The sequence below is a fragment of the Mesoplodon mirus genome, assembly GCF_964341445.2.
Source record: "Mesoplodon mirus genome assembly, chromosome: 12".
In the NCBI taxonomy this organism is placed as follows: Eukaryota; Metazoa; Chordata; class Mammalia; order Artiodactyla; family Ziphiidae; genus Mesoplodon; species Mesoplodon mirus.
In genome coordinates this window covers 99,242,882-99,257,911 of record NC_138988.1, presented here as the reverse complement: position 1 = coordinate 99,257,911, position 15,030 = coordinate 99,242,882, and the positions used below count along the sequence as shown (strand labels likewise).

General features: G+C 38.4%; 1 protein-coding gene across 1 annotated transcript in view; it reads right to left on the bottom strand.

Annotated features, from left to right (window-relative positions):
- LOC309813177 (uncharacterized protein) overlaps positions 1-15,030 on the bottom strand; it is a gene marked incomplete at its 3' end in the record, with an annotated part of 262,936 nt that overhangs the window by 234,946 nt on the left and 12,960 nt on the right. The window contains 3 exon segments of the mRNA XM_082637755.1: positions 770-946; positions 1,243-1,309; positions 6,956-7,016. Of these exon segments, the coding sequence (XP_082493881.1) occupies positions 770-946; positions 1,243-1,309; positions 6,956-6,967 (256 nt within the window). The 5' untranslated portion in view covers positions 6,968-7,016.

The window sequence follows — 15,030 nt, the reverse complement described above, 5'->3', positions numbered from 1 at the left end:
GGTCATTAAATTCTGATGTCTTTCGTCTTGTTCAGTGATGAAGATAAGAGCAAAGACAACAAGTTTTAATGACTTCTTTCTTTGTAGTTACAGAATAATCTTACCTTCTAGGCAGCAAATACGTCAAAGCTTAGAAGCAGCACTGTCCCTAACTCAGGAAGAGCCAGCCATCCTGTGCCAACCTGATGCAAAGGACATACGTATGCCCCTTGCTTAGGTAGAAACCTTTACCTAGTTAGCTGTTGGAAATTGCCCTACAACTGAAAATCAAGGAAACTATTGCTTAATGTGAATTTCTGTAGAGAACTTCTAAATACTAAGGAATGCTTTCTGCATTGATTTTTGAGCACCTGGCACAGGTGTCTAAACCCATAGAGAAACTATGTCCTCCGCTAAAGGAAGGCATCATCAAGGTCTGAGGCCCCAGATGAGGTACCAGCATGGTTTACAAACGCACTCACGGGGCGGCTTCCTATAAATGGGAGCATCAGCATTGAACCCTCCACCTGCACCAGAGTGTTAGGTCCTGAGCCTGTCCCATTTCAGCACCCTGAGATAGGGTGGATTTGCTGCTCAGCAGCCTTCCCGTATGAGATGATGGTCTGCATATCCACGGCAAAACAGACCCTAAGTGTGCCCTGAGCCTCCCAGAAAGCCTGAGCAGACATACTGGAATGGAGTGCCAGATGCCGGCTCTGGGATGCCCAGGTTAGATCAGAGGCACAGCAACTGTCACCAAGTGTGAAGATAATCAGGGCTGAAGTCACACCTTTTGGTTCAGCAGAGGCTAGCAGCCTGAATTTTTGTTGGTGAGCTGCAAGGGTGCAATCCAGCATGTCATGTCTAATAACTTTCTTTTCTGAAGTCTGATGTGCTGAGAGATCTGGGCTGCTCATGTTAAAAGCTGGATTTCCAGTGCCTTCCGTAGCTTCTCTAGCTTCTTTAACTGGAGCAAAACAAGGAGGTCAGAAGATCACACTCTAGCAAAATATATTCCAATGACAAGCAGAAAATTCCTCGCAGTAATTCTTGTGTGGAAAGACTCAAGTGTATCATCCTCAAATGTCACCAAAACAGAATTAGGTTAAAATTAACTCTTAAAAAAAAAGAATAAATGATTAAAATAATTACAAATTGCACCCTGACAAGCAAGAGCAAAATTTCGCCCACAGCCATTTGTCTGTAATTAGTTAATTAATCCTTACACAAATTATGAGCAATAACTCATCAAGCAAGGCTCACCCATCAGAAATTCAGCCGACTTGGATTTCTTCTGCTTAGTTTGCTTCAGAGCCTTCTGCTGAAGCTTCTGGAGGGAAATTGTTAAATGAATAAATTAGCTAAAGAATGAAGATCATCATTTATGATCCACAACTAACACAGTATTTTAAATATGGAATGGCATTGAAATGTCATTTAATTTACAACTCTCCTAAAGGGGTCAAACACTAATTGAACAACAGAAGTGGAAGAATTAAATAAAATAGGATAAGAAAAGTTAATACAAATGCCAAATGAAGGTCACATTAAAATACTTTGTTTTTTTATCATTTTTAATTAATGCAAAGAGCCCTCAACAAATTAAGAACACTGGGAAATTTGCATTGAGAAATTTGCATTGCAGGATTGGCATCCATTCATTTGGACTCTGCTCTAGAGCCATTTCATTTTGGTAAAATAGAATTAACTTGTAGAAAACTTGTATGTGCTAAGTATTTGTTCTCACTTGTATCCATATTTGTTTTAAACTGCTAGTCTCCAGCATGTGAGCCAATGATTTATTTAAACCTAATCAGGGATAAATATGATCCAATCTTCTCAAATTTCAGTAAAAGTCAAAATAACGTGAGGTGACAAGGGTTTCATATTCTTATGGGACTTAACAGAAATTTCATAAGATGCCACATCACTGAAAACCAGAATTCATTACATGACTGGAAGAGCCATTAATATTAGAATGCATAATAAATGGTCAAAAATGAAAATGAATAGCCAGAAATATTATTAGAGTTCTCAGACTCTTACAAGTTCCAAATGAATACTTGATAACTGTCAGACTAAATTTTAAAAAATATCTGTGGTAGAAATGACGAAAGTCAGATTGAATTATAAAGTTTAGTTTACAAGTAAAGATACCTCCTTATCAGACAACTCATTAAATGAAGTTTCTGATGACTAGATTCAGAATAACAAAATGATTTCTAAATCTATTCTAAAACCCTTCATCATTGCTTCTAATAGATTTCCTGAAGCTTCTAATATTCCCATTTTGAATAAAAATGTTTATAATAAACCTGACTTCTTTCAAAGATTCTTTCATTTCTCTTACAATGTCATAAAGCAATTAAACCATGATATTCTTGGTTGCATAGAGTAATATCATAAAGCAATTAAATCATAAAATCATAGGTTGCCTAAATAGCATAATATCATAAAGGCATGTTAAAGAGTTACAAATAGGCCATGTAGCCAACCAAAACGTGGGGTCTATCTTTCTGAGAATCTCTTTTTTGAAATACAAAATAAATATTTAGCATACCGTAGAAGAAAAAGTTATTTCATACCACTACGAACAAAATCGAGGGAAAAATGTACTCAAGACATCTTTGACTTTCTCTAAAAAGGTGGGGAGAGGAAACCTATGTGGGTAAAAATTGCAACCAAAAACAAACTCACTTCAAGTAATATTTTAAGATTTTTATGAGAAAATACATGACAAATGTTAGAGAGAATTCCAGTAATTAGATTCTTTTTCTTTAGCTAAGGAATTCTGACATTTCATTTTACATCCAGAGTTAAAGTAGAATAAAGTATTCCGTGCATTGTTCTATTTAAAAGGTACGAATAATATCTAGAAGGTTGGTTCACAATCTGATACAGATCCTAAAAATTGCTAAGATGCATGGTATTCTCCTCACATGGTAAAATGTGTGCTTAAGTAACAATAGAAAGTAAATACATTAATTTTCATACTTTCTCAATTTTTAATGTAAGAAGATTAGACTACATTCATTTAAAACTTGGTAAACCTTTAAAAACAGTAGTTCACAACTGCACTAAACGTCCCTACATTTTACTAAGAAAGAGGTTGACGTGGTGTTTTTTTCACAGCCTTCATCTGAGGTAACGGCAGATATTAGTTTTCTTGACATGGTTCAGTAATTTTGGCACCTCACTCCTTTCAGATCGAGTTAAACATGCTTTTAAATAGATGGATGTGGCCTATTAATAGACCTCATTTCCTTACTAAGGACTTCAAATGAAATTAAGTACTCTCTCCAATGTTAAAAGGGTCTCAGATATTTTCACAACTTCACATATTCAAAAAGAAAGCAAAGTCTGATCGTACACTCCAGAGATAAAGTCTTTGAGAGGATTACCAAGTGATGGTTTATATTCTGTGACCTCTTTACTAGTAACACATGTTCAAGAGGAAATTGGGAGTGATTTCCGACTTCTCTCCTGTGTCAATTTCCTCACTCTTTTCTCTCCTTTACACATGGGCACCTTTAAGCGGTGTAAATTGCATTTTCCTCCACCCTCTTCTCAATTTAGATTCTCTCTTTCTTGATGAGATTTTATCTCTTTGGCTCATACTAAATAATCCTTCGGTTACATTTTACACCAATTCCTTCATTCATTACCACTTGATAAGTTAGCATACTCATGTGTTATTATTTTTAACAGGTTCACATTAATGTGTTAAGTATCCGTATTGTATCCCAAAAATTAAATTAAAGAAACAAAATTTATTCCCTAGTATCTTCCTGCTTCTCACTGATATCTATTCAGCTCTGAAAAAAGAAAGCAAAGTATATAGAAGTCTTAACTAATACTACTATGGAGATTCCTTATGGCTTTTTTCCTTCACATTTCTATTTAACTGATATAATATACTCTAACTTTAAAATCAAAATGACCAGTTTCTAGTAACACAGTTATATGTGTGCTTAGTGATAAATCTATTTCTCTTACAGGTCTTTCTCTGAAATTTTGGGAAGGTTCTTCTATTAAATATAAGTATATGATAGAGTGTAGAAGAAAGTAAGTAATACTTTGTGATCTGAACAAAGGGGGAAAAAAACTGCCTGAAATTTGTAAGAACTGACAGTGTTTTCGATGATATTTTCCTTTTCATTAAAAAGCAGCAAATATCTTTTGATGCCGACTCGCTCAACTCGAAAGGACATCAACGATCTAATAACAAACGCGCGCCACAGCAACAAACTCATTTCTAACCCGTGACAACCAAAACCTAGGAAGTTTTTAAAAGAACGTGATTGTCGTCAGGAGGCATCGGGTCCCCGGGTGCAGCGCCCAGCTCTGGCTGCCCTCACAGCCACGGCCGAGGGGCCCGGGCAGCGCGGCTCCAACCAAGCCTGGTGGGCACAGACCAGCAAGAGAGTGAATTCTGCATACTGCACAGCTCATCGCTCAGTTCAGGGCAGTCAGATTGCATCTGGGATCAACCGATTGTGCTTCATGAAACCGTCAGCCCGCATCTGTGTCTGGCTGTTTTCTCCTGTCCGGCTGTAAACAAGGCCGGCTCCGGGGTCTTCGACCTCCTTCACGTGCGCGGAGGACCCCGCAGTCAGACCCGCTCAGCAGCCTCAGAGCCAAAGTTAAAGTTCCTTCTTCCAGACAGCGGTTCCAGGGCGTACCGGGGAGTCATGGGAAGAAGCAACTTTGGAATGACAGACTCAGGGTCCCTTTTCAGAGATGCATACCTTAGATTCCTACGCAGCCTGGCGTGGCATGTCTCTTCCACGAAATTAATTTAGGTGTTCCTAACATGAGCCACTGTTGTTGTTTTTTCGGCCAACTAGCTCAGTAGCGTCATCATGATGGGGAGGAGGGGTGGTGGTGATTGTTTTTGTTGTTTCACTGCTCTGGGGCTTTGCTTGGATCAGCCAAAAAAAAAAAAAAAAGGCACAGATAGAAATACTGTCAATCTGGTCCACCTCCAGGAACCCAGTCATGCCTGAATTGCTGCGAGGAGTGTAATGATGGTAAACAGGAACAGGTATGTTGGCTTCTGTTCTCACCCACTTCGGCCATCGTGTTGCCTTTACAATAAAGCAAAATACGGTTCTGAAGCAACATCATGTCAATAATAAAAGGTAGGGGGTGCCATGGAAGCCATCTTCCTTGGCAAGTGACATAAAGGTAACATTTAGTGTCCACGATATTGAATTCTCCTAGCCAGCTGGTGTGTCCCTGTTAAGAGTTTCATTTATTCGGCTTGAGCTAGAACTCTTTTTGTTCTCCCAGTCTATTACTTTGTCGATTTAAGGGATAACAGCCAAAGTGAAACAGCTTGCAATTTGCACCTGTCTGCTCTAAGCATTCCATGTTAGATTACGTGGGGAGCACACTCTTCACTGCTAATGAGAATAAGACTGGGTAGGGCTGAATGCAATTTTATTGGGGGGGCTTATAGGGTATTATAGTGTTTTTTCTTCTGTAAATGATCTGATAAGGACCTCTGCATTTTCATCTTTTAGAGTTCCCAGAGTAGAAGAATAACACTCAAAAAATATAAAGTTGCATATTCTTTTTAAAAAAATTAAATGTCATTTAACTACGAACTGAATTAATATTCAGCCTGAGTTGCCTCAGATGAGAAAGAAAACATTTCAATGCTAAATGATTTCCAAGTTGTTGTAAGATAAAACACCTATACAGACCTTTAATTTGTAAAACTGGCCATGAAAAAAAAAAGTAGATAAAAACTTTTTAGATATGTTTCAGAAATGGGACTAGCTTTGGAAAAAAATGTCAAGTGCTTGAAAGTCAACCAAAGTCCTCTGCTTATATTGCCTTTGAAAATTTAAGAACTGAATCGAAAATAAAACTTCAAGTGACTGACTTCCATATCATACATAGATATAGATATATTTATCTAAATCATTATCATGTGAATCACAGATTACATTTCCAGCAAATGCAAAAATGTCAGCACATATGATTCTCTCCAACCTTTTCTAGAAGTTCTGTGCGTCCCCCTCAGTTTTGATTCCTTTGAGGCATTATATCAGTGGGCTGTCATCTATGTTTCCAGAATTTAAATTAAGCTCATTGCAATGAAAGAACTTTAGTTATGGCTTATAGCATTTTCCCAAACCTTATGTATTTTTAAAAAAAATCATCATAATAATGTTTGAATAATTTGGCAAAACATCCTTGAAGATGATCCAAAATTTACTAATTATATTTATATATCTTCTGTTAATCAAAGGGCCCATGTTACATTTGGATTCCACAAATTTCTCACATTGGCACTTCCTGTTGAAATAATCATGACGGGTTAAGTGAAGTTGAGGTGTTCACAGACGTGGTCTCGCTGGTAATTACTCTAGTTTAATATGATTGTTGGCCCGCACCTCGCCTGACAGAGAACCTTCCAACTTGTCAGTGATGGACCCTTTCAGCACAGCTTCAGGAGCTCCGCCAGCCACTGCTGAGTCTGGTTAGGTCAAAGGGTTGAGCCATGTGTAATTCAGAACAGAGGAGGTCCCACGGTCACTCCACAAAAACAATTACACTACTTATTTCACTCTAGCCCTTGCCCCAAACTCACAGGCCTCACAGTTTCAGTGCAGTCAATCTAATTCTGCCCCTGGGCGATAAGCCACATGAAAATATGTGGTGCTGTGTTTATAAATCTAATCAAAAATAGAACAGTGGACAGGCACAGTGAAGCCCTACTATGGATTATGGGAATCCTTGGAAATTCTGAAGGCACTTTTGTTAAACTTCTAGAGACTTTTGTTATTACATTGTCTGCTACACTCGTTGATCATCTTTATTCGTAAGTGCTGCAAAAGAGACTACATTTCTGCTCACTTCTGGACTTTCCCTCCACAGATAATATTATGAAAAATAAAGCTTAAAAGGCTGCTTTTAAAGGCAAAAATAAAAATCAAAGAAGGGGCTACTGTTTTATCAATCTTACCTGTCTATCCATGTTTCCGGCTCCTTGCCCTTGGCAATGCACAGATTTAAGTCAAGTTCCTCTAAAAAAGAAAAATATTTGAAAACTAGAATAAATTGGTCCCATTTTAAGACATATTAAGCAATTTGGAGTAGGAGAGATAGAGCTATGATGCTTCTTAATCGTCCCCCAAAATCTCAGTATAAAGTCAATAGGATTTGATTTGGTGCCTTTTAAAAAAATTTTTTTAAACTTTATTGAAGTATAGTTGATTTACAATGTCATGTTAGTTTCCAGTGTACAGCATAGTGATTCAATTATACATATACATATTCTTTTTCAAATTCTTTTCTCTTATAGGTTATTACAAAATATTGAGTATAGTTCGTCATGCTGTACAGATGGTAATTTGTTTTCATTGTTGTTGTTCTTGTTTGCTTAGCCAGACTCCTAATAAACTGAGAGCTGGCAAATAGTCACAAGATGTTTTACAAAAGTAATCTGTAAGGAAAATTCAAACTTCATCTAGACAGCCTATACTTCCTGTTTTTATGCTTAAAATGTGGCCAGTACAGACTGCACTGAAGTTTATGATGAAAACTTGCTGTCACATGCTTTTGGTAGCTTTTATATTTCTCTTTTTAAAAATTAGAATCTGGTTCTGCGACTGTCATAGTAGATAATATCTGATAAAGTCAATGGTAGATATGTGTACTTAGGTACCAAGCAGATTAAATCCTGAGAACATTATCCAGCAAAGATATGGAACACACACACTTCACAAAAGGAAATGTGTTTGTAACACTCATAAAACTCCTAGAGTCACGCAATAAATTATCAAATTCAATCTGTAAGCTATTCCATTTGATATTATTTCAATTGATAAAAATACTACACTAGAATACAATCAGGGGCCAGATGATTATAATAAACGGGAAATGAGTGATAGTCCCAGCATTTATTAGATTACTGTAAATAGTCACCAAAAGAGCCTTTTAAACTTGGAATTTGCCCTTTTGAAATGGTTATCAGTATTTGGCAGTAAAACAAAGTACATCATGTATGAATGATATATATGACATATTTTTTTCATTCAGAGGTCTCAGTCATAGTTTTAAAAAGTCACTCCACAAAGGGCAAGTGAGCTCTTACATGGCAATCAATGTTGCAAAAGGAAAGATTTCAGTCCTTTTAGTATTAACTTTAAAACTCATTTTTATGTAAGAGCGACATGAAAGATGCAAAAGGTATATCGATTACTTCCTAAAATAAGGGAAATACATGTAAAATTATTTAAAAGAAAAAGCTGACATCAAAATGAGAAAATTTTAGTCAAGTAACAGAAATTGAAGTTCGACTTGCTTGTTTTTTCCATGACACAGTGACTGAAGAGGAATTTAAAAAATCTATTACTGGGAATTAACGTGAAGTGGAAATCTGTTTTCTTTTGTTTCCTTGAATTTGGTAGCAATCTAACAGTTAATATTTGTCTTTAAAATGTTTGTAATTTGTAAAGTTGGTCATGTTTTTCTCTTCATAAATTTATTTGGAGACATAGAATTCAAAACATGCAAGCCAAGAAGCACAGGTTGGCTCTATTCACATCAATATAGTGCTCAGGAGACTTCCAAATGAGGCAGACCACTTCTCTCCCTTCACAGAAGGCTGCATTTTAAACATCTTTCTGCGCCAATATTCAGAATGCAATACTGGTACAGTAAGACTGAGTACAGGTGTGAAGTAAGCTCATGATCCCTTCATTTTCTCATAGAAAGCATGTAGTTGAATCTAGAAAATACTTTGATAGAACCAAGTGGTGTATCATTTTAAAAGCAGGTTATCACTAGAGAAGTAAAACTGAGTATTCCTTGGTCTCATGAGTAAAAGGTGTGGCAGAAGTTCCCTCCCTGCTTGGAATCTCTGGGAGCTTAGATCAAGTATCATTTGCAATAACGAATGTCACTCTCCAAGGCTCCATGAGCTGGAATTTGGGGTTTGTAGTCATATGCCTTACAACTGAGAGACAGCCTGTCAAACAGAGGTAATAAAGAATAATCGATGAAAGTGGAGTGTTAAAGTCCCCTACTATGATTGTGTTACTGTCGATTTCCCCTTCTATGGCTGTTAGCTTTTGCCTTATGTATTGAGGTGCTCCTATGTGGGGTGCATAAATATTTACAATTGTCGTATCTTCTTCTTGGATTGATCCCTTGATCATTATGTAGTGTCCTTCCTTGTCTCTTGTAATAGTCTTTATTTTAAAGTCTATTTTGTCTGATATGAGAATTGCTACTCCAGCATCCTTTTGATTTACGTTTGCATGGAATATCTTTTTCCATCCTCTCACTTTCAGTCTGTATGTGTCCCTAGGTCTGAAGTGGGTCTCTTGTAGATAGCATATATACAGATCTTGTTTTTGTATCCATTCAGCCAGTCTATGTCTTTTGGTTGGAGCATTTAATCCAATTATATTTAAGGTAATTATTAATATGTATATTCCTATTGCCATTTTCTTAATTGTTTTGGGTTTGTTACTGTAGGTCTTTGCCTTCTCTTGTGTTTCCTGCCTAGAAAATTTCCTTTAGCATTTGTTGTAAAGCTGGCTTGGTGGTGCTGAATCCTCTTAGCTTTTGCTTGTTAATTTCTCCGTCAAATCTAAATGAGATCCTTGTTGGGTAGAGTAATCTTGGTTGTAGGTTTTTCCCTTTCATCACTTTAAATATGTCCTGCCACTCCCTTCTGGCTCTCAGAGTTTCTGCTGAAAGATCAGCTGTTAACCTTATGGGGATTCCCTTGTGTGTTTTTTGTTGTTTTTCCTGTGCTGCTTTTAATACTTTTTCTTTGTATTTAATTTTTGTGTGTGTGTGTGTGGTAAGTGGGCCTCTCACTGTTGTGGCCTCTCCCGTTGCAGAGCACAGGCTCCGGATGCGCAGGCTCAACAGCCATGGCTCACGGGCCCAGCCGCTCCACGGCATGTGGGATCTTCCCGGACCGGGGCATGAACCCGTGTCCCCTGCATCAGCAGGCGGACTCTCAACCGCTGCGCCACCAGGGAAGCCCCTGTATTTAATTTTTGATACTTTGCACAACAAAAGAAACCATAAACAAGACGAAAAGACAGCCCTCAGAATGGGAGAAAATATTTGCAAATGAAGCAACTGACAAAGGATTAACCTCCAAAATTTACAAGCAGCTCATGTAACTCAATGTCGAAAAAACAAACAACCCAATCCAAAAATGGGCAGAAGACCTAAATAGACATTTCTCCAAAGAAAATATACAGATAGCCAACAAACACATGAAAGAACACTCAACATCACTAATCATTAGAGAAAGGCAAATCAAAAATACAATGAGGTATTACCTCACACCAGTCAGAATGGCCATCGTCAAAAATCTACAAACAATAAATGCAGGAGAGGGTGTGGAGAAAAGGGAACCCTCTTGCACTGTTGGTGGGAATGTAAATTGATACAGCCACTATGGAGAACAGTATGGAGGTTCCTTAAAAAACTAAAAATAGAACTACCATACCACCCAGCAATCCCACTACTGAGCATATAACCTGAGAAAACCGTTAATTCAAAAAGAGTTATGTATCACAATGTTCATTGCAGCTCTATTTACAATAGCCAGGACATGGAAGCAACCTAAGTGTCCATCAACAGATGAATGGATAAAGAAGATGTGGCACATATATACAATGGAATATTACTCAGCCATAAAAAGAAACGAAATTGAGTTATTTGTAGGGAGGTGTATGGACCTAGAGTCTGTCATACAGAGTGAAGTAAGTCAGAAAGAGAAAAACAAATACCATATGCTAACACATATATTTGCAATCTAAATTTTTTTTAAAAACTGGTTCTGAAGAACCTAGGGGCAGGACAGGAATAAAGACGCAGATGTAGAGAATGGACTTGAGGAGGCGGGGAAGGGGACAGGTAAGCTGGGACGAAGTGAGAGAGTGGCATGGACATATATGCACTACCAAATGTAAAATAGATGGCTAGTGGGAAGCAACTGCATAGCCCAGGGAGATCAGCTCGGTGCTTTGTGACCACCTAGAGGGGTGGCATAGGGAGGGTGGGAGGGAGACGCAAGAGGGAGGAGATATGGGGATATATGTATAGGTATAGCTGATTCACTTTGTTATAAAGCAGAAACTAACACACCATTGTAAAGCAATTATACTCCAATAAAGATGTTAAAAAAAAAAAAAGAATAATCGAGCCACCGTGAGCTGTAGAAGAATCAGAGAGCATGTGACCTGGCTGTAGGGCATAAAAAGACGTGGGCAATATATTGATTCTGGCCTAAACATTGATACCTGAATGTGTGTTCCCAGTGCAATTCCTGGGAATTTAATTTGAAGGCCTCCAAAGTAGGAAAGAACTGCTAAAAAGTAAAATATGACCCAATTACTAAAAGTTGCGACAAGTAGATGAAGAAAATAGGTGTGAGGCCAGTGCCAGTGGCCAGATCAGTGAGAAGGACACACGGACAGCAGAGTGAAGTCTGAGGAGTGGGCAGGATTAGGAGTCAAATAGGAAAAGATGGACAGAGAAGAGCTATGAGCATAGAGGGGCGATGAAAATGAGAATGATAAGTTCAGAGAACAATGGGTAGAATCTGTCAGCAAATCATAATTTCAATAAATTAGTGCTTTATGAACAGCCACCACACCCCTAAAAACCTATCACTTGTATAACTCGCAAAAGATGGAGCCAATCAGAAAACTGATATATTTGCCAAACTATCTGTATGACCTATATTGTCAAGAAAGCCCAAAGTAGCGTTCTTTTCATTAGAAAAGAAAAAAGAAAGAAAAGAAAAATAACAGTTATAAACACTATCAATTTATCAAGCCAAACCTTGTTTTTGGCTTTTCAGGAACATTTGACTTAATGAACTAATGAGCACCATTATGGAATTTTCACTCTGGCTACAAATTTGGACCACAGTGTAGCATGTTTGTTGAAATTCAGGCAGCCTACAACAGGAATCACGTTTTAAAAGCTGGCCTCAAACTTGCAAGCAGGTTGATAACTGCAATATAACCTGCTTGCAAGTAACCCGTTGACCATATCCTCTTGGGCCCAGGTTAATAATCACTAAAAATCTAATTTGTACAGTCACTTTTTTTTTTTTTGGTTTGTTTTAAGGCTGATCTTAAAATGGCTTTCACTGAAATTGTTGACCTTGTATTGCAAATTAAATCCTGGCATTGCCAAATCTCTGACAACTGGTTCATTGCTTCCAGAGAAGGGAATTAGCATGGCTACAGCTGTCATTCCATTGCATTTTTCTTCTCAAGCAGACCAGCAAGGGCAAAAATGGTGTTAGACAGAGGTCGCAAGCCAGATTCTGTCTGCAAACATGTTTTGTTTGACCTCCACAGTAATTTAAAACATATTGAGCCAATATTTTAAAATAAGAAAATTGCAGTCAAAATCCGACTTCTGGCTTCTCTTGGAAAATTAAAAAATTCGGCAACATCGGTGGTGCGTGGTGGCAGCATGCTCTTTAGGCAGTGTTATTAGTGTCTAGGGTCCCCACTCTCCCTGTTGCAGACCACAAACCAAAATGTAAGCTCCATAAAGGCGAGTCTTGTTGACTTCATTGCTGCATCCTCAGAGCCTAGAATAGAGCCTGGCAAGTGGTGGGTGCTTGGCAAATATTTAATGTTGAAGGAAATGGTCTCAGGAGCAGACAGGTAACTTTAATGGGTGACTTTTTAAAACAGTAGACAGTGCCCAGGAACTGTCACAACATGCCTCAATCTAAAAAAAAAAAAAAAAAAAAAAAAAGTGCAGGTCAAATAAATTCTGCCAGTCCTCGGGCAGAGAGAGAGACAGAGTATTCACATATCATTCTGCTTGCTCGGCTGTTTTTCTTATGAATAAATATTTCTCTGTATCCCTGCCACTCTCAAAAGTAAAGCTACAAGTGTCAAGGAAAATGATAGTGATCACAGACCCAGCACACTTCACTCATTTACATTTCTTGCCTGGCCTCTACAGACATCTGAATTTGACACCTCTGGGAGAGAGATGAGAGTAGGCTGACACCCATAATAACAAACTGGTCTACTAGTACTCCTCTCTCATTCTGCCCAGTAGTTTTCTGTACTACAATCTAAATCTATATTAGAGCATAAATTAAAAGGGGACTATAAAACCTACCTGGGAAAGTCACTAGTTAAACCTAACACACTATCACTTAAATAAAGAGTCAGAATAACACTGTGGAATAAACTTGTGTTTACAGCTAGAAAGACACTGGTGCAAATCTCTTGCACATGCGGAAGTTGCTTAACCTCTAAAAGTCTCCAATTTCTCTGCATAATAGTTGAGAAAATTTAAAAATGATATATGCCAGACTTCCAGCTTCCACTTAAGGTATAGAAAGCTGGAAAGGGTGTTGTTGCCAAACATAAAGAAAAAATAACATCCTGAATGTCTGCAAATTTACAACTTTTATGAAACCCACCAGGGAGCTGAAGTCACAGCGTAACCAACTAATCCAAAATCTAAGGAAAGAGCAATGCCTCTAAGGAGTAACAGGCTGCAAACACTTGCTTACTGGAGCAGACATGGAACCCTTTAGAAGCCAGTAAGGAGAATTCAGCTAAAAATTTTTAACAGATTTCTGAAATTGTTAACCAGGTCTGAATGTGACCTAGTGTGAGAATATAGAACTTGTGGGATCTTCAGACACAAGGGTAATTCACAAATGTTCACAGGCTCTTCTCCATGGACCTCCTGGGTTCTCAGGAGAAAACTGGGTGCAAGGTGAGAGTTCAGAGCAGTGATTCTAATTAGAGGGCAATTATACCTCCAAGAGGATATCTGGCAAAGTCTGGAGACATTTTTTATTTCCATACCTAGAAGGACGCTACTGGTGCCCAGTAGTTAGAGACCAGGAGCACTACTAAGCATTTTGCAATACATAGAATAACTCACTACAACAAAGAACTATCCAATCCAAAATGTCAATAAAGCTGCCAGTGAGAATCAGAGAAAACCTCTCTTGTGATGGAACAGAGCCACTGTAGAAAAATGCAAAGGCCCACCTGGATACTCCACCTTTATCTCCCTTCAGAAACAAAAGCCTTCATTTTCTGGAGAATGTCAGTAAACCCTGTTGTCCCCAGCCAAGGTTAAGATCCATTGCAGCTGAGAGAAGAGAACAGAAAAATACCCTCTAGCCCTGGATTGGGGCAAGAAAACATCCTGGACCAAACTCTTAAAAGTCTCCTACCTAAGAAAGAGGAGCAGGATCTGAGATGACCCCATCCTTGGGGCACAGAGACACAGTTCCTTCCTGAGAAGAACACCTGCTCAGCTTACCATGAGGCTACCAGGCACTGAGCAGCAAGTAACATCAGTGTACAGCTGAGAGAGGGGAGACTATGGAGACGGATGCTCCCTCAAGTGCAGTCACAATGGAAAAACTTAAACTTGAGGCTTGAGCAGACATTGAGGAACCTTCTCTGAAAACCAGCCATCATTTTAAGCACAAGTTAAAACTAAGACTAAGACAGGAGCTAAGTCTGTGGTACACTGATGATAACCCTAACCCTAATCAAGCCCAGTTCAAGTACTCACGAGACAGATCAACCTCCCACATGGAAAGACTAACAAAATAAAAGATATGCCATTTCTGGGTGTGAATAATATCTACTTCAGTCTCTACTGTTCTACCCTAGATAACCAGCTTTCAAACACTGTTAGGTGACAAGTGGAAAAACAAAGAAAAACAAAACATCATGCCAAGAGACAAAGAGATCAAAAGAAGCCAACTTGGATCTGACCCAGATGTCAGAACTACCAGAGAGAATTTTAAATAATATAACTAGATAAAGTGACGTACGTCATCAAGATGGCAACATAGGTGATTCCTGACTTCAGTTCCCCTTTACAAGAAGATAGCAACTATCCGTGGACCAGACACCACCATGAAAATCCCAAAACCCAGAGGGTGAGGCTGAAATATACCCCTGGACAACAGAGATCCAGAAGGACAGCATTACAAAGACAAGAGGAGCGGTTTCACTGACTGCATCAACCCTCCCCCAGGCCGACACAATGCTT